Source organism: Typopeltis vanoorti, chromosome 9 (assembly GCF_054136105.1).
Source record: "Typopeltis vanoorti isolate ZY-2024b chromosome 9, IOZ_Tvanoo_1.0, whole genome shotgun sequence".
Classification (NCBI taxonomy): domain Eukaryota; kingdom Metazoa; phylum Arthropoda; class Arachnida; order Uropygi; family Thelyphonidae; genus Typopeltis; species Typopeltis vanoorti.
Window position 1 is genome coordinate 70,952,896 of NC_143557.1, and position 21,195 is coordinate 70,974,090.

The following is a 21,195-nucleotide window of genomic DNA, read 5'->3' on the forward strand; positions in this document are numbered from 1 at the left end:
AGGCAGATTCAGCATAAGATATCAGTGGTAGTATAGCACCGGTATATATTGTTTTCAGCGCTCGTTGCCCTAATCCCTTTAATCCTTGCCGACTTAGCTGGGAGGTTTACTACTTGTAAGCTTTTTTTTTTTTCGGTAACATATGAGATGTGCTTATTGAAGGTAAATTTTTCATCTATTGCTACTCCTAGGTATTTCATCTCACTGGCTACCTCTAGAACTTCTCCGTTTAGAAAGACCTTTACAGGTTGTTTTGATTTTTTGCGTGAGATGTGAGCACTTTAGACTTGGTGCTATCGAAGGTAACTTCCTTCTCGCGTGGCCACTTTGCAATTTTAAAGAGTTCTTCGTTAACCGTTACTTCTAACTGTAAGCCGTCGCGTCCCCGAATCATTATCATCGGCGAAAGTTATGACTTTTTTATTTCAGTAGTGAAAGGAAGTCTTAATGGTGAGTCGTACTGAATGTTCCAGAAACCAGGCCCGCAGCAGGAACCTTGCGGACAGCCTCGTTTCACTTCTTTTGCTACAGTCGTGGTTTTTAATGTCATGGTTGCTCTTCTGTCTGTAAAATATTTTTTGGTAAGATCGAGTAAGTTTTTTGGACAGTTTAAATATCTTAATTGATTGATTATGGCTGGCCACCACGCAGCATCGAAGGCTCCTTGCACATCGAGTGAGATCAGTAGTACGTATTTTTTTTTTTTTTTTGAGGGAAACTGTCTTCTGTGAACTCTTTAACCTCCATAATTGCGTCTACTGTTCTGAACTGAGGTCTAATGCATATTGATTGTTTCTTAATAGGTTTCTTGAGTAGACATAGTGCATTGTTCGATTTATCAGAAGTTTTTCTAGTACCTCACTAGCAATGTTTATGAGACTGATTGGTTTGTATTTGCTAATTTCGTAGGATGTTTCTTTTCCTAATTTGATTTAATTTTAGGGCGTTTCCATATTAAAGGAAATCGCCCTCTTTTTAACCATTCGTTGTAAACTGTTGCTGTAAACTCTTGAATTCGGAGAATTCGAACAAACTCTCTTAGGAGTTTATCGCTGGTTATTCCATACTCTCCAGGAGTTTTTCTTGGATCCATTGATCTTAACGCTGACTCGATTTCATTAGTTGTAAATAAGTCGTCGTTAGGAGTGTCCGTGCCTGTTTTCATTCTTTCTCTGTAAGTTTTACGGATTTCTTCATCTGTTGATTCGTCGTCATCAGGAATAAACTTGTTTATCATAATAGCTACGATTTCTGCTAAGTTTTTACTGTAGGCGCCATCTGTTTTCTTACTAGTTAATAATATAGGTGTTTGCCTTATTTTTATTTGCTGCTAATTTACATATGCAGTTCCAAGGATTCGATACATTTGAAACAGTACAGAATTTCTTTCATGATTGTGTTTTCGCGTTTGTAATTTTGGACTGATAGCTATATTTGGCTTTATAGTAGTTCTGTCTTGTAGTCTGTTTTAAAAACAGTTAACACGCTTTCTTAGGAGTGTTAGTTCGTCGCTCCACCAAGGTACTAATTTTCTTCCATCGATGTTTAGCTTCTTGGTTGTTCTGAGTGTTTTGGTCGCTGGATTTTTTTCGGACCTGATGAAAGCGCACAAACAAGGAAGTCTACATCCTCTTGTACTGATGCCCAGATGACTAGGTTGTTGTCTAAGCTGAGCTGCTGTTAGCTGATCCCATTAAAGTGATGTTCTGAGATTAGGAATGCAAATTCTCTTTTTAATGCTTTTACAAATATCTCTAGATTGGTTTTATTGGTGGAGCACTTGCCTGTTAATGCGATGGTTTGTATTGTGTATTCCGTTTAAATTTTTGTTACTGCTGATGAAACTTAATATGCGATAATCAGAACAGCTTTCCTCTTCCTCGCATTTCCATTCAGAAACTCGGGGTAAAATAGCATTGTTTGCTGTTGTCAGATCAATGAAGCTGCTTCCTCTGGTATTTTCAAATGATGGAGTGTTACAGTCGTCGTTTAGTATGTGTAGGGAATTCGATGCTAAGAACTCTTCCAGATTTTTACCTCTGTTGTTTGTGTTGTCGTTAAACCATAAAACTGAATGGGCGTTACTATGTATTCCAAGACTTAGGTTGGTGGTAAAATCCACGAAGTCGCCCATTTTTTCAAAGTCTTGTTTTATGTCAGTGTGACAGTCGAGATACATACTCGCAGCAAAATTTTTAATTCTGTTACGTAATTTCGATAAGTACCTAGTCTTCGTTGAAGAAATTAATATTGCCTCGATTTCAGGGTTGACCATGTGTATTACAGCTCTCTTTCTTTCTGATCCTTTGGAAAATATTTTATAATTAGTTGGAAAGGCACATATTTTGTTGTTGATATTGTAGGGTTCTTTTATTAATGCTAGTTCTATATTTTTTCTATGTGTGTGTGTGAGGACACAATTTTTCCTGCTATTAAACTTGATGGCTTATTTGTCAAAGTGATTACACATGAGCTCCTTAAGTTTAATCAGCTACGCTTCAAACTTTACATTATCTCTTCAAATTCACTTGTTTTTAAAGCTCTTTCACTTACTAAACATTAAAAAAAGCTTATAAAAAAAAGAACAGTTTTAAAGCAAGACTGACGTTTTTTCTATTATTATTATGTTCGTAAAAAAATCATTCGACATTGAATTTATTTACCCAATCATTCTACTTAAAGCTTCTTCATTAGCTTTTTTATCATAATTTTTTTTTTATCTAAAGGCTCAGTTTTGACGTAATGCCCAATTAAGTGCGCAGATCTCCCATAAATGCATGGTTGTCATAACAAGCTAATCAGAAGTATGGCAGCGGTGTGTGTGTGTCTCAGAAAACCTGGAACGGCGTGAAGGTCGAGAACGATGAAATCATTTTCCCCTTTGCTGACTGTAGAAATTTGAATAGAAGACTAAGTAGGTCACGAAGATGCGGTTTTTGTCAAAGAGCGCTTCAAGCTCTTAAATATAGACTAATTGTCAGTAGTAAGAAGTTGTTTGTACTTAATTGAATTTCCCGGAATGAAAACTAAAATAAACAAACGAATTAAGTAGCTTAAAAGTAATGCGTAGAAATTAGTAAGTCCTTTTTGTTGCTTTTCGTATAAATAAATAAATAAAAGTGTGTAGATTAAGATGTACATGGTCACTTTTTTTAGATCATTTGAGTGTACTTCGGACGTGTTTATTTTATCAGTTACTCTATGAACAAGATACAAAAGCAGCAAGGTTTTCCAAGACTTGTTTTCTTTGTAACTTACGTGTTTTGCAGTGGAAAATAATCGAAATGAAACAAAGTAACCTTGACCTTCATTCACAAAGCTGCTAACTGAAAACCTGCCAGAAATCTAAGCTTCGGAGGAACACGATTTCAATATGAAAAACTTATTTTCCTTAAGACAAAAATCTTTATCGATTGTTAAAGTTACAGCGATTGATTTATGAAACTTATTAATAATAAATCGCTGGTCTATAAACTACGAAATAATAATTTATTTATTGTGATGTGACATTTATAGTTTAAAAACATATCTAGCCATCAAAAGTGTAACATAAAATGTTATCGCTGAGAAATTTTACGATGCCATATTCGTTCCCTTCCCTCTCCCCTACTCCGACTATATAAGTAACTTGGGGACTTGGGGATCATAAAAATAATGAAACTTATATATATGGGGCTTAACAAACACTCTCGCCTACTCGCCCGTGGCAAGTACATTTTGCTACCTGGAGAGTAGCTGCAGACTGGACCAGACAATTTTTTGTTTAATAAAAAAAAACATTTTTTTAACTAAATATTTTTAAATTTTGTTTAAACATTTAAATTAGGGTCTTGGTTGAGTACATGTATATATATATATATATATATGAATTGAAGAAGAAGAAATCCCAAATATTTCTGAGTGTTCCGAACCTTTATTACTTTGCAGCTACCAAATACTGGCATTAAGCCAGCTGAACTGTCGACGAACAGTCCTTCCAAATATGTTCCTTTGCACGAGCAATCCATCTGTCACACAGTTATGTAGTCTCTCCTAATCAGATATAAAATGATATTCAAATATTGGTAAAGTGGTTGGGGGGGGGGGGAACTGCTGTTCCATTCTACAGTATTGAATAGTAAAGATTATATCAAGCAATCTTCTCTTGTTAGCGGACTAGGAAAGTCATAGAGAAAGAAAGAATGAAAGAGAGAGAGAGGGGGGGGGGCTCAGTATCTTAATGAGTAAAATGGAAATATACCTTTTATTAAAAACAACAACAACAACAAATAAACTTCTTATTAAAATAAAACCTCTAACTCATTATTCCATAAAGAGATAAGGCAGAAATCCTTTAGACTTAACAGTCGCTAAATAGTCGGTCTCCATCCTTAGCAGTCACCGACAGTTAGGCTCTAGACTACCAATGATTATGAAAGCACTGGTAGGGGAGTACGCACACCAACTGCCACTTCTCGTAATTATAATTCTGAGTTTCTTGTCTCATCTCATCTCATCTTCCTTTTACCTTGCGGTGTCGAGGGTTTATTGATCATCGGACCTCAACCGTTCACAGGATAAGGTGATCAGTCCTACACCCCGATGTATCCTTATCCTATGTCCTGCAGTGTTGAGATCTCTAAATTCCTTGTTGTCTGTACATATCTGAATTTTACTGTGATTTTTTCAAAGTTGCGGGGTTATTACAAACCCGCGTTTTTCCGAAAGGGGAAAATTGTACTTGTTTGCTCCAAATATCGACTAACTTGAATAGACTAAAAAATTTCCTCTAGTCAACCACTAGAATTGAACCTATAAGGATCTTTCTTTTGGAAAACTAGAAACGTTGCCAAGAGGTTGCACACTTAGTTGATTATAACACTTGTTAGCTATTTATTATTGAATTAAAAATATGCAAATGATGATACCTGATTTATCAAATAGGCAATAGTAAAACATTAAAAATTTTAATCTTAGCCTAGTATAATAATTTCATATGTATACAGCAAGGAGGTTTTTACTATGTCCTTGCTTATTAAGTTCTAGAACTACAGAGACTGCATAATACTAATTGTAACATGCATCAACGGGTATTATCATTTTTTTAACAAAAAAAAACACGTTATGTCGTTATCTGCAAAATATCATTTGAACTATTCGCAGGTGTTAATTGGAAGCATACAGGTTCCTCTGTTTTGTATACATCACCTCCAAAACAAGCATGAACATGTACATTTATATAGTCTGTGGTGTTAGTGCTAAAGATAAGTATTCCCCGAAGAAAAGGAACCCCAGTCAAACCCAATGTACCTATAAATACAACTTCAAATGTAAGAACTCACTGACCCGATTCCTCTTATGTCATAGATGTTGTAACCTGAGTCGAGAATTCCGCATACCTGCTTATTTTATGCGTCTCTTTTTATGTGCACAAACATTGCTCTCCCTCCTAAGCAACTTAAATAACTTCCCAGTGATAAACCCGGCACTTAAGTTTAACAGGCGTCAGGGTGGTTTACGTAACAGAGGGTTCAACATCCCATAAACGAAAGAAGATGTTTTCATAAGTAAACAAACAATAATTAATAATCCATTACAAAATGTAATAAATGAATACTGATTTATTGATATCCGTTAATATTATGAATTTTTTGAATTAAATGGCACCGAATAAATTAAGCTGGGCTGTTTTGAGCTAATTACCAAGCAAATCATCGTTTTTAGTGATTAATTATAAATAATATCGCCCGAGGGCGATCCTGTAGCTGTTTGTAACATTTATCATTTTGATACGATTTACAATATCGGTTTTTCCATATATTCAGATAATGTACATAAATCTGCAAGGTATTTCCTTCGCGAGTTGCAAAATCATTCGAAAAATTCATATTTCAAGAAAATCTGCACTTGTTCTATAATTAGAAGTTATCTAACAAAAACTAATCTAAGAAACAAAGTGGTTTTTCAGATACTGCTACTTGGACAGTCATCAAAATATCCACTCTCGTTCATGTGATGTTAGCGCCATCTATGTGTAAAATGGCGAATTAAACATTTTAAACACAAATGAAGAAATCTCTTAAGACTGCTTCCGTTAACAGCGTTTAGACATTTTTGAATTTAAAAAAGAGAGAGAAAAAAATTATTAAATAAATGAAATTTAATTTTAATGACAGTTTAATATAACTGATCTTCTGCAATAACACTTCGTATAGATTTTCTATATTTTCCATATTAATAACTAGCCGTTATAAATAACCGAATCTTTTTATATTTACCTACTTATTTAATTAAATTGATTGTACTATTATATTAATTATATTGCACTAGCCATATATATATATATGTGTGTGTGTGTATATATATATTTGAAAAAAAAAAATAGAATTAATGACTACAAGACCGAGATAACATATAAAGATTTTAATGATAAATACTACTAGTTTCGGCATATAGCAGCCTTCTTCAGGTATTTATAAAGGAAAAGAATACTAATAAACATTGAATTATTTAAACAAACTGGAAATTACAAGTACAAATTGCCTCACATAATCGATACATAAAAACGTTGTATTTTTTCAAGTTGTTCCAACTGGCGTGCCATTGTTTGTTGCAATTGTGCGTGCAGGTTCACGTGAACGCCAATATTGAATAACTGCAGCATGGCTATCTGGGATGTTATAACTTAAATTGTTGTTTAAGTGGACCGGGTTCAGTAGGATTTCCCTTGATTCTACGATTTTCCTTTCAAACTCATCATCACAGCGAAAGATATTTTCTGATCTATTCCAGCAGACAGAGTGGCTTCGTTGGTCATCATTAGGATTATTTGGAAAAAGAACATGACTGGATAACGCAGTTGCATGAGATCTTTTGTAAGAGATTGACCAAAGTATGGGATATTACAATCGCACCACAATTTATATACTCCAAGGTACTTAAGGTTGTGATGAGTAGGTTTTGGATGGTTGATTAGAGAACGGATTTTTGGAAGTGTGGTGAAGAAGGTCCTGATATTATATTTTTTAAGGACTTTAGCTATTTTCTTAGAGACTGTGCTAATGTATGGAATGGAGATGCTACCTTTAAAATTAATAGTCTCTGTTGTGCACTGCCTAGGAGGATTCAGAAGAAATTTCTTAATTGTTTTTTCAGAGTATCCATTTTGTTTAAAAGTAAGAGTGAGGTGATTCATTTCTTTTTGTAGTTCATCTTGTTCATTAAGAGAGAACGTGCTCTGTGTCCTAAGGTAGATATAATTCCAAGTTGTTGTGGTGGAAAATGATGAGAAAGATTATGCAGATATCTATTGGTATGCGTAGGTTTTCTGTACATAGAGATTTTTAATCTTTCGGAGCATCGTGTAAGCATAACATCTAAGAAAGGTAAGAAGTTATTATTTTCTAGATCAGCAGTAAATTTTATATTAGGATGTTGGATGTTTAGATGACGAAGAAAATCTGTGAGAGATGTGTGCCCGTGATTCCAAATAATGAATATATCATCAACATATCTTTTCCAAACTTTTGGTTTAAATGAGAAGGAAGATATGGCTTTCTTTTCAAAATCTTCAAGGAAGATGTTAGCTAGCACTGGGGACAAAGGGTTGCCCATTGCCAGGCCAAACCATTTAAACCAAAAGTTTGGAAAAGATATTCGGTATGTTGGATTCTTAAAGATAGAAATGTTGAGACCATCAATTGTTCTAGTAAGTTTTATATCTAGAAAACCCAAAACACCATTACCTTCTGGTTCGGATGTGAAGTTTATATTTTGAGATGAAAATTGAAATCCGGAAAACTTACAAACCTTTCTGGAGTGTTTAAACAATTTTCATCTTGCCTCAGTCAGCCTAAAGTAAAACACAACCTTCTTCAGTTCCCAGGAGTATACAAAATCATTTGCAGTTGCGGCAAACCATATTATGGTCAGATAGAAAACTCCATCTCTTTCCGCCTAGAAGAACATCAATGTGGCATTTCTTACAACCCTTGCTAATGCCCTATCTACTCACATTTTATGCTCTGCCAATACCAATGTTGAAGGACGACAACATCAAATTGACTGGAACTCAATTTCAAACATCCATAAATGTTGCGATGAATTAGAAAGACGTACCTTGGAATCCAAAGAAATAGTTCTCGACCCTGCCCATCTAAACAGCAATCTCAGTTACAGACTACCCGATTCACATAACGCTGTAATCCAGTTTTGGCGCACTGATGATATCATTCACACGCAAAGTACTTCATGCCAGAACAAACGCTCGGACTCAATTTCAAACACAACTACTACTTGTTCTAAACTCGGTGTTTATCTAAAGTACAATATATTTTTAAGATGTTTTTTACTCCCTGGTACTATTTTCACCTGACGAAGTCGGCATTTCCGATGAAACTAGTAGTGAAACCTTATTAAATCGCTTATATTTTTTTCCAGTGTTTAAATCAGTCAATAATTATAAACATATATATTATTCAAATTAAGTGGATATTGAATCCAACATTATTTCAAAGCCGAATAGAGAAAATTATTCAAATTAAGTGGATATTGAATCCAACATTATTTCAAAGCCGAATAGAGAAACTACAAGAGTTTCGTGCCGAAACTTTTTATAAAAAATAAGTTTTTTATAAAAACTATAAAAGTTTCGGAGTGACCCCCCATAATGTATAACAGCATACATGTCCGCTAGGAGATGTGTTTTACATTATGGGAAATACTAAGGATAATGTTCAGGGCTTATTTCACCTTTACTACGAGTTGCCCTTGTAATGAAAGGTTTGCTTACGCTTGCATCCGCCGAAACTTTTATTCTGAAATAATGTAGTACCCACATTATTTCAGACAGTAACATATCCTGTTAGGGTTAGGCCCCAAGAAATGGCAGCAGTTGTTTGTTGGTCTCTTCATCAGTAGCCGCTTATAATTAGTGATAGACATGGGCCAGCTATCTCTGATTGGCTACCGATGGAAATTGAACTGCCCACTCAGTCTCCAAAAGCTAAACAGGGTATAAAAACCTCGCCTACTCCCTATTAGGGAATAAAAGGCGTTAGCTGATTTTTTTTGTCTGGTACAGATCACAAAATTTGGATTTCTGTCTTTCACTAACTTAGCATAATTATCGTGAGGGATAGACCCATCAGGCGAGACGAAAGGCGTCTTTCTTGTGTTGCCTTTCTTCCCACAACGAAAGACATAGAAGTTGCTGATTTTCTTTAAGACGGATGCCGTTTGCTAAATATTTCTCCATTTCAAGAGATATTCACCTCAGGAGGCAATATGTCTAGTTCGTCGCTTTTTATTTTCAATAAAACAACAGAAAAAAAGTCAAGATTATCAATTGCATCTGCACATAGATATTTGCGCCCTTCAACTGTAAAGCATTTCATTAAAGTTGGTTTTCTTTGCTTTATGGAAACGGTATTTAATCAATTGCTGTTCAAATAAGATAATTGCTCCATAAGAAAATATTAAACAGACTTGGTGAAACGCTTTGTTTCTTCGTTTGCTTGAAATTCCTAAATCACGTAAAGCTATAATACCCAAAAGCGAAACAAAGTTCCACTTAATGTGCCATTAGCATAATGAAGGATTTTCTTCCAATTCAGATATGTGGTATGACACATAAGTAGACTTTGGCACCCATCAGCTTACCGCATAAGTTATCAAAAATATTTATACATTTGTCTTATTACGGCATTATGGCGTTCATCCTGACGCAAACGAAACCGGTGTGGGTGTCTTTGACTAGAAAGTGAGAGCAGAAGCACATTGTTGTTGTAATACTTGTCCAATGAGATAAAGTTCACTGGATACAAAATCGGTACCGCTTGGTGCATAATCTAGAACCTCTCAATTACTCCAAACCCACTCCTGTTTCAGTAGTACAACTTTGCTTTACACTTCTGCTATCTAAGGATGAATTCTACTTCTGCGATATTTTTAACATGAAGAAATTTGGTTTGGAGGAAACACTAAAAAAAGCTCCTCTAGTCGATTACTAGGATCAAATCTATAATTCTTTCTTTTTTCTGTTCCAGTAACACAAACGTTACTGCGTATATTAACACCTTAAAATTATTCATTGCTTAAAAAAAATAGATAATTAGAGCCTTTCGTTTTCACTAAGCAAAATGCATCATTATTATCACTACCATTTTTTCCAATGTTTCTATCTTCTTCTTCTTCTTAAGCTTCAGGAACATTAAGGTTCTTAGCTATCCTTAGACTTCGCTACCGCAAACGTATCTCGAGGATAAGGTGTTAGCCTGTAGATGCGTGTGTTCACAGAGCCGGTTTGCCTGTTCTGAGAGACGAAAAACCAGAGTTTCCGGGAGAAAAACTCCACCTCCTTATGAGACCTCCATTCCCCATTCAAGTGCCATCTCCTATCCAGGAAGTTGACTACCATGGTGTGACTCATGATTAACTACGGACGTATCGACATGTGGCGAGGACCCTATCTCTTCCACATATTATCGTAAGTATTCATGGCTGTGAATCTGTGTGTGTGTGTGTGTGTGTTCACATTTCGTTCCTGATCTAAGGGACGAAAAACCCTCTACCACCGTATGAGACCGGTTAACTCACCTTTAGTCGAAAGCGACCAGATAAAGGTTTTCCAATCAAAGGGCTTTGTCTATACCAAAGTTTCTCGACCTTTCTAAGCCCAAAGACCAGTAAAATGCCTAAAACAATTCTACAGACCACTAAGTTATTTAATTTTTTTTTTGAAATGTATGTGGGGATTACCAACATTTACATATACATATACAACATTTTACATATACATAAACATTTACAAATGCATATAGAAACATAATTAAGTTGGAAGTAAACGATTAAAAGTGTATCATCACTGAACAAAGTTTTAATTTTTATTAAACAAATAAAGGTATCAGTTTCCGATTTGCTGTGGGCAAATGAATGGGTATGTCAGAGCCGTCCCGCCGACACCCTCCCAATCATCTGTCCACAGCAACTTTCATGTTTTATATGTATCCCCATTCATCTTCACACACTCATTAAGCTCTCCCCACAACAACATTTTTAGCGTGTTGGTACCATGGGCAAATGAATGGGGAATGTAAGCGCCGTCCAGCTGATATCATTCATCTTCCCACGTTTATTTTTAATCTTTAATCCACAGCAACTTTTATATTTTATATGTCATCCCGATTCATCTGCCCAGACTCATGAAGCTAGCCTCACAACAAATTTTATCTTCACGCACTCTCTGATTCGACCTGCGACGTGTAAACTGTTCCACTCTCTAAGTACGTTGTGAGACGAGGGAAATATTCTTATCTTACTCCATTCATCATAATACTGAATACGAACTTGAATCCATGGATGACATCTCTTGTCCTGTCCAAACCATCCCCTACATATACCCAAAAATTTCACTCAGAACATCCCAAACATAGCCTTATTTCCCTGAGGAGTTTTCCATGACCAGCAAAAAAAATTTAAGACATCCTGTTATGTGAGGTCTTTCCCGATATCTATAAACAGTCCAACCCACGATATCAGTCGCAAAGTGCCATTCACGTGGTCGGGTGCATTTTCCCGCCAGCGACCGTACGCATGTGACTTGTACTAATCATGTTATGATGGTGGTTTTAATTATATCCGACCTGTTTTATCCAGAGGTCATCGTAAATCTGGCAGATTCATTAATCGTGTGGTGGATTTATTTATATCCGTCCTGTGTGGTACTTGTTTTCGGTACATTGTGATCTGTGTTTCTGTACAATCCATGACTGTACGGATGTTGTTGTCTGCATGCGACGAATTCGGTGTGCCAACAGAGTTGAGCCTCATCGTGACGTCACTTTTCATAACTTTCGTTTCATCCACGATTTTGGAAATGGATTAATTCCAAAATCAGCAACGAGAATAATCGGAAACTGTAGTACAAATAAATAATATGATATAATTATGTTACTACTTACTTTTAATCACATGGTTCAGCTTCTCGGCCTTTGCAGAGTTGCTGGATATCTGGCTTAATATTGGTTAACTTCAGTCGAAGATCGGCACACACGAAGACGATTTCTGTATTTTGTTTTTATTTGAAGGAGCGATGAAAATCCTTTTTCACAAAAATAGGTTATAGAAAACTGCATGACGGTTTCCAGTGCTTCTTCAGATAATTCGGGAAATTCACTTCTCACTGAAGACGAGATCCAGAATCGAGCCAAACCAAGATGACGGAATTGTATTTTAAGCCCACTGTCACTTGAAAGAGCAATTAACTGTTCTTTTTTCGATAAAGAAAGGTCGTTCTTGTGACTATAAGCCTGAAATAGATCTCGAACTCACAGAAATTTCTTATAAAGGTTAATCGAAAAATATTTCAGAATTTTGAGATGGTCACAAATCCTTTCCAGAAACTCAGAATCAACAAAAAGATCATTTTCCATTAAAAAGGATTCCAATGTTGGAAAAGATGCAATTATCTGTCTTTTACATAACTAATGCACAACACAATTTTTCCCCTCGAATGCCTTTATTTTGTCGTAGGCATCAAGAACAGTTAAAAAATTTCCCTGAGGGAGAGATTTAATTCATTTAATTTCGAAAAAATGTCTGAAAGATAGGAAGTGTTGATAACCATGCTTCGTCAAAAGGAGTGATGCAAAATTAGAATTACGTTCATTTACAAACAGAAAACTTCGTGCCTTAATCGAAATGAGCTTGTTAGTACTTTTCCCCTGGAAATCCAGCGAATTTCAAAAGGAAGCAAAAGTTGTATATATTCACTGTCCATTTCATCACAGAATACTGAAAATAAACTGTTATTTAGCGGTCGAGCCTTACTAAAATCATCTAGCTTTACAGCCACTTCCTTCTTGATCATAGAAACAACCCTCAACTATGCCTGCCTGTAAGGGCACGAGCTCCATCCGAACAGAAGCCCATGCATTTTTCCCACTGGATCCCTTTGTGTATTGTGTAATTATTGAGAGTATGAAATATTTATTCTCCAGTTGTTCAGGATGACAAAGTTCTACGAAATAGAATATCATCATGAATATTGTTATCATGCGCATATCTTACGTAGCATATTAACTGCGCATCACTTGTAACATCAGTAGTCTCGTCTATTTGTTACGCATAATAAGGGCTCTTAACTCTTTCGATTAACTCAGATTCTACGTCACCTGTGACCTACATTATTATTGAAAGAGGAGTCAAATCAACATCTTTTAGTAACTTGTTGCCAAACATAGTTTTTACCGTATCTTTTATAGCTGGAAGTAATAAATTTCCCCCCGATAGAATGAGGTTTCTCTATTTTCACTATGCGCAAATTTAAGATATAGATGCTTCCAGTGCCTTGCTATTAATCGAACCTATGGCCGAAACTACATCTTTCCCATGATTTAATGTCTCTAAGCGTCGCTGAAATTGGCTTTTTTACCCAATTTTTTTTATTTTTCACATCATTATGTTTAGTTTCTAAATGTCGTCGGAGTTTCGCAGATCTCATGCACTCGTTCGACAACATTTCTTAATACAAAACACATTGAGGTTTCTGTTCACTTTCATCTCCACACCAAGTAAACCCGAATTCCAAATATGAACTATTATATTTCCTACTGTATTGAACTGCTTCTTTCTTCTACTTTAATTGGAGGTGTCAAATAATAATAAGAGTATCAGATTTACTCGCTGTTACAACATGTGTATCACAATAAGGGTTAGCATCACCTGTTTCATTTGCTCTTCTTTTCAAAGTCCTAGTTCTCAGCCAGTTTTCCATTATTAAAAAAAAAAAAAAACGTTTCCTAAATATATATAATTACTGGGATTAACTCACGACAACTTTATCCAAGCATCATTTAGCACTTCTGAAAGTATACTGAGCCTTGGTTGAAGGAGAAAAATCTTCAATAATAAAAATCAATAAACAAGCAATTGATTGAAATGTGGATTACACATGTTCACTTCAAAGCTGACAAAACAGCAAGGGAAAGTGGAAGCAATAAAACTATATTGTAGTTCACTTCATCCCTCTTATTATTGGTCATCTTGCGCTACAAATTATTGTAGTGCCAGAATGACGAGTATTAAAAGGGGGGGGTGAAGTGAACAACAACATAGTTTTATTGCTTCCACCTTTGAACATTCTGACGCTATTTGTTGTTGTTTTTTAAGTCTCCATTTGATTTCAATAATTTTACTTACTTATTCAATTTTAATTTGTTTGGATAATTAAAAAAATATACTTATTTAATTAATTTAAGTCTGCCTGTGGACCACCTGTCCCATCGTCGCAGACCACCTGTGGTCCGCGGACCACAGGTTGAGAAACACTGGTCTACTAACTGAGCTACGCAGGCTCTTAATATTTCTATAGTAGCTTAAATTCCAAATTTGCAAAATCGGTGAAGCAGTTTTTAAGAATAATGGCGTGAATGAAGTTCTAGAATTCCTTGTTTTAACAATTAATTTGTTTGTTTTACTTTAAAAGCTGTAGTTTATCGATGAAAGCGTCCTATACATCCAGAAAAGGTTGGTCGATTGTATCTAGTTGTAAGGGGATCAATCGTTAGATGCTGTTTGCACACTCTCCCTCGATGAGTCTTTGGACTCCCTGGAGGTGTCACATAATAATAGTAACAACAACCATTGGGACAAAACTGCTTCAGTGATTAATCAAACAATATTCCAAGTGTAGAGTTGTGATGTTATGCAGGGCGAATTTTAGACTTGTTTAGTATTTACCCTTCGGTTTGATGCCATGGTTGCCATCTCTCATATCTATGATATTTGTTGTTGTTTTTTCTGATATTATATTACAGTACGGTATGCAGTATACCAATACTGTTACTTAAGTATAAAGAGCTAATAAGCTTCATTTCGGCAATGAAAACAATATTTAAATTAAGGGGATATTAAATCCCACATAGTTTTAAAACCGAATAGGAAACTCAAGGATTGGAATCAGAGAGTTTCTTGTCGAATAAAGTAAACTATAAAGTATCGGCGACACTGGCGTGAGCAAATGCAATAGCACGTAGTGCAATACCGGAAGTCTCGCAGCAAAGTCGATAAATTCTGATCGCTATTCTTAGGTATTTTCCATAATGTAAAAACACATTTCCTAGGAAATGTATGCTGTTATTACATTATGGTAGTGAGGTCACTACCCAGGCCGGTTTCATCCTTTTTTGAGGCTTCATCAGTGAGTAGCTAGACCTAATACCGAAGTGCATAGCGAAAAGAACTTATGTACTCTGCGATGCGAGTTTCCAAACAGGTGCAACTATTAAGTTACTTAAGTATAAAGAGCTAATAAGCTTCATTTCGGCAATGAAAACATTGCAGCATACATTTCCTAGGAAATGTGTTTTTACATTATGAGTCTTCGGACTCCTTGGAGGTGTCACGAATAATAATAATAATAATAAAAATACCTAAGAATAGCGATCAGAATTTACCGACTTTGCTGCGAGACTTCCGGTATTGCACTACGTGCTAGGGTCACTTGCATTTGCTCACGCCAGTGTCGCCGATACTTTATAGTTTACTATATTCGGCAAGAAACTCTCTGATTCCAATCCTTGAGTTTCCTATTCTGTTTTAAAACTATGTGGGATTTAATATCCCCTTGATTTAAATACCAATACTGTATTATTATAGTAGCAGACGACTCGTAATATTATCCTTCCTTAAAGAATATTCTTGTTATTGGCACAAGAGGGCGTAAAAGCTGATGAAATTTTGATCAATTATCTCTAGATGGAGTTCATAAGCACTTGCACTTCCGTGTGAAGTTAGCTAATGCTATGTAATTAAGATTTCCATTGTTTTTATGTTTGAATACTATAGTTTATAAAGAACCTTTATATAATGAGCCAAAAGAAGAAACATCTCGACAAAAATGGAATAACTAAGGCAGTGCTTCCATCAGTGTGGTCCAGAGCAGTTACACCGTGTTCAAAATGGCCAGACAAGGTATGTTATTTTTGCAAAATAAGCTAGCAAATACAAAATGCTGGCGGAGGTTATTACACAGATTGAAGGGCGACGAACTTTATATAAGGACCACTGTTGCAAATTTATGTTAAAAGTTCAGAATTAAAACTTTTGCGTATTCTTCTGCTGGAACATAATTCTCGCCGTTGTACGAAATTTCTTGTACATTTAAATGGCCATCAAATACACAGTATTAATGCATTATGTTCATAGTGTAGATAGAATTTTTCTTACTGCATTTTGATTAAACTTTTTATAGGTTCTGAAACATAGTAAGGTCATTTATTGTGTATTGTAGACCTTAAGTCATCAACAAAATTTTATTATTATTATTTTTTTTTTTTTAAATATTTAGTTAAGCAACCTATTTTTCAACCTGTATGAAGTTCCAAAACAACATGGGATGACACATTGTTTTCCCCTCCCTATCATGCAGCAGGTATATCTACTAGTGACAACTTGTCAGTTATCTTTCAGTTTATGTGCTATTTTATTTTTCTTACTGTACTGCAATAAAGTTATCATAGTTGCCTTCCTTCTTGCCATTGTATCGTCATCTACAAAATGAAGATGGCCTAATTGGTGAACCTAATTTTTGATCTAGATGAAGTCTAATCAAAGCTTGCATGACAAATAATAATTTTATCATTTCTACTTCACTTTTTCTGTGTGAGCTTTGTGAACTTTTGCATGGTGTCTTCTGATGTCACTTCTTGTCCACTGTCATCCTTCGACCTCTTGCCTTATTTTCTGCATTTGGTCTCATTAGGTTAGTAACATTTCAACCTACAGTGTAAAACTACACTTTGCAATGGTAAACACTCACAGTTACCAGAAATGCCGATTCATAACTGCCCCATTCCTGAAGGGATACATCAGAGTCATTATTTATGATACTAACTTTGCATCATCAGCACGGAGGATGCATATTGTCAGACCCTTCATTATTATTCACTTTATAAGTTGAACACCAGTAGCCTAAAGATTAATCACTTTGTAGTGCACCACTGGTCTCCTTTGACATACTGCTTCCCCATATGCTTTCTTGTACCTATTATATAAGTTATTCTCTTCACATTACCAGCTGAGTATTTATCGTGATTGACATTAACTTTATGTAGTAAAATTTGTGAATCACTCATAAAGTACCTTTCCAACTTAAAAAAACAAAAAAAAAGTAATATTTTAGGTGGTAAAGAAATAAAAATGTGAATTGACTCATTAATTAGGTTATTAATCTATAGGTAAGCATAATACACAGTCATATGCATGGGCATGTGATAGTGCAAAGCACCTGATATTTTTAAATTTCAAAAAAAAATGTATTTTTGTACTTCTGAAATCTGTACTCATACGCATGCAGTGATGTGTGTCTGTGTATTAATTTCAAGAAGAAAAAAGAGAAAGTTTAGTGTTCAGTTTATTGTCAGTAAAACAAAGCTGTAGTTTAGTGTAGTTTCAAATGTGACTGTGGTTCAATTTATAATTAAAATAAGAGATTACAATTTATAAAGATATAGACAAACATATGATTATTATGTGATAGCTCCAAGGGGTCCAGGGACTTATCACAAGAGGGATACTGTACTCCATATAATCATAGTTGACATATCTTAATCCTCTACACACAATACCACCATCTAACACTATGCTGTCTATGCCACACACACTAACACCATTTTTGTCTGTAAATGGTGTGTTCTCTGGTCTGTAAATTGGGGGATGGGGGGAACAAGTTTCCAGGAGAGAGAGAAGCTTGCTACCTTGGTAATATTGACTATCTCAACTTCACTTGAAAAAAGTGAAGCAAATTAAAATTAGGTCTTTTCCATTCAATAGAAAAGACCTAATATCAGTTTTAATTTCACTAGAGAGATGCTATACAAAGAGAATCGAGTTTATTGATAGAATCAAAATTCCATTTTTAAATTGTCACCATGAATATTAATAATTTTAAATAATTTTTCTCCTTCACCAATGGTGGAGGGTGGAAAAAAGACACAATGGACAATTGGAATAAGTAATAACAGGTGGAAGAGAGAGAGAGAGAGAGAGCACTTATAGAATTGCTACTGAAAATGGCATGAGATAATGAGAATAATTTATGCATTTGTTTTGAAACCAAAACAACAAAAATGAATGTTGAAGAACCTGCAGAAAGCAAAAGAATGAAATGTATTTTATGCCAACAGAGAAATGGCAAATGGTTGGTAACATGAGATTAATAAGATAAAAATGAAAAATCAGAATTGGGAAAAAGAACCATGAATGTAAAAAGAGAGTAAAATTAATAAATAGTCGTGTAAAAAGGAGTAGCCTAAAAGGGGAAAGAAATAATTAAATAATAAATGTGCTCAGTTAATAAAAAGATTTATATGATATAGCACAAACAGTAACCAGATATATAAACACATATATAGCAAGCAGAACTTCAGGATATGAGGAAATATTTTATAGGGAAAAGAACTGCTAAATGATATGCTGAACTGAATTGATAAAACTTAATAAACAGTAAGGAAAGGGTTAAGAAAGGAAATATATAAATACAACACAAAAGTAGTCCAGACCACAGAAATATGCCTTAAGGAAGTAACAAACGAGATGCCACTGAGCAAACAGAAATGCCTAGATGAAAATGGCAAACAACAACAACAGTCGAGATTAATATGATGAGACTATTACAAATAATTCCAGACTTGTAAAATATAAACAAATACCAAAAATATATTTAAAATGAATAAAAAGTAGAAAAAACCCTTGGCTCACCCATGGTACTAATGTACTATAAGTTTGCAGAAAAACCTGTTGAGAGTGAGAGCTACATTAAAAAACTAATAATGAATTCCATTCATCATTTCAAAATAATGTAATGATGCGCAGATGCCCATTCTGCTAAGAAGAAAAGGTGTGAAGTCAAATAATCTTATCTCATGTGTATAAACCATTTACAATGATAACCAACAGGATAACATGTGAGTTAGATAATAAAGATGACAAGTTTCAGGAAAGAATATTCATCAGTATTCTATATCCCCACAATTTTATAAACTTAACTTAATATTTATAGATAATGAAAAAGATTTTGTCTTTCTTAATACTGAATTTGTTATAAAAACACTTGAATGTCAAGATATAACAGAAACATATCATAGAATATATCTGTAGTGAAACCACTGCATTGGTACATTTTAAAAAAAATAAAAATAAACAAGCTGAAGAAGATAGTCTCTCTCTTTTCCCATTTACATGTGCTCTCTGGCCTGTAATGACCTGGCTTCATTGAAACCTAAGTAATCCTATGATAGGGTGGTTAATCCTATAAATCTGTTATGTCTGATTTGCTGGCTGGTTTGTTTTGCTGTCTGTATATAAAAAAAAAATACTGAAGTTTCTGGGATGAAAAACCTGCAGCATATGAAACTGATTAACTCTTTCACAATTGAAAAGATTTGTGAAGGTTCTTTGCATCTGGGACAAGATTAAAACTTGGGTCTTTCCCACCAAAGAGCATGGTCATTACCAAATGATATGGTCATCACCACTTGACCATCCATGGTCGGTTGAGTGATTAGCACATCTAATCACTCAACTATCCAGCCAACAGGCTGTAGGTTTGAATCCCACTGTGAGCACAGCTGTTTTGTGAATGTCTTTAGGTGGTAAATGAATTTAATCACCCAGCTTGAAACCACTGTCTCTTATTAGAAGCTCAAAATAGCATGAAAAAGTTCTGTTTGGTCTCTAGAGTAGGGTTTCCAAATTTATCCAACACTTATTTCACCTAATACTAATATACTGCATGTTTTTGTGGGTGAAATCCACATAATAACCAAAATTAAAAAAAAAAAACTAGATAGGCTCTCGAATTGTTCTCTCTCTCCTCAAAATTGCTGAATGCATGATTAAAAGAAATCTTTAGAAATTTAAAACAGAACAGTGAAGATATAAAAATATTAAGTGAATAGGAAATAATTTAAGATATGCCGATGACATAATTTTAAATTCTTCTAAACCAGAAGAAACAAATGAACTGAATGAAGAAAGGTTAAAACTAGATTTAAAAATAAATATGGACAGGAAAAATATTTTAATAAAAACAAAACCTATAATCTTAGGAAAATATAATCACGAAAAAAGTACAAGAACATAAATATTTAGGATAATTAATAATATTTGAATTTAGGAGTGATGAAAATGAAGTAAAGAGAAAAATAATGAATTTCCTCAAAAATAACCCGCACTTTTTTTCACAAAAAATCGTGGTGCAAGATGTTGTCTTTCTTAATACTGAATTTGGTATAAAAACACTTGAACATCAAGATATAACAGAAACATATCATAGAATATATCTGTAGTGAAACCACTGCATTGTTATATTTTAAAAAAATAAAAATAAACAGAAGCTGAAGAAGATAGTCTCTCTCTTTTCCCATTTACATATGCTCTCTGGCCTGTAATGACCTGGCTTCATTGAAACCAGGGATTTTCGGAAACTAAAGTTTTCAGGCAAAAACTGAAAATGGGTATGACTTACCAAGCATCTCCTATTTGCTATCGCTACTTCTGGCCTAATGAGTTGTTTCTTTGTGTACATAGTGAAAGTCATCTCATCTTCTCTCCCATCCAGGGCATTAGAAATGCCAAAACTCTTGGCAGTTATTTCTGGCAAAATCATATCTCAAGCTCTCAAAATCCAGTTGCACAACAGTTTTAATGATGGTCTCTTACTTCCCTGCCAAAGTCAGGTCGTAGTAGCTGCTGGCTGCCATCCACTTCGTGTAGAATTTTCGTATGTAGCCCTTGAATGGTTGTTGACCGATAAATCCAAGGGCTATAGACAAGGTATAAGACTACCAGGAATAATAACCACACCGTTCCTTATATCCAAAAGTTGTTTTGTTATTTCAGGTCCCAAGTGTCCACGGAAGCTATCCCACATGAGGAGAGGTGGGTGTCAAAATAAGGCCCCTGGCCTTTTGTCCCGAACTGTTCTAATAGAATTTCGAACCAATGTAGTGTCCGTCCATCCTTTTTCTTGGACTCTTACATGAATTCCAGGGGAAAATTTCCCCTTCAGCATTGTTTTCTGTTTCCTTTTGAATATTATGTAAGGAGGCAACTTTCTTACATCTGTAGTAATTGCAAGCATGATCGTGCATCTCTGTTTTTCACTTCCAGTTGTGTGTGTTGACACACTTTTTTTCACTGTTTTCTATTGTTTGG

The 21,195-nt window shown here is 34.9% G+C and overlaps 1 protein-coding gene across 1 annotated transcript in view; it reads left to right on the forward strand.

The window, feature by feature from the left end:
- Positions 1–15,721: 15,721 nt before the first annotated feature.
- LOC150103137 (GEL complex subunit OPTI) overlaps positions 15,722–21,195 on the forward strand; it is a 66,489-nt gene continuing 61,015 nt past the window's right edge. The window contains exon 1 of the mRNA XM_090398144.1: positions 15,722–15,951. Coding sequence (XP_090254270.1) covers positions 15,847–15,951 — 105 coding nt within the window. The 5' untranslated portion in view covers positions 15,722–15,846. The remainder of the gene's footprint in view (positions 15,952–21,195) is intronic.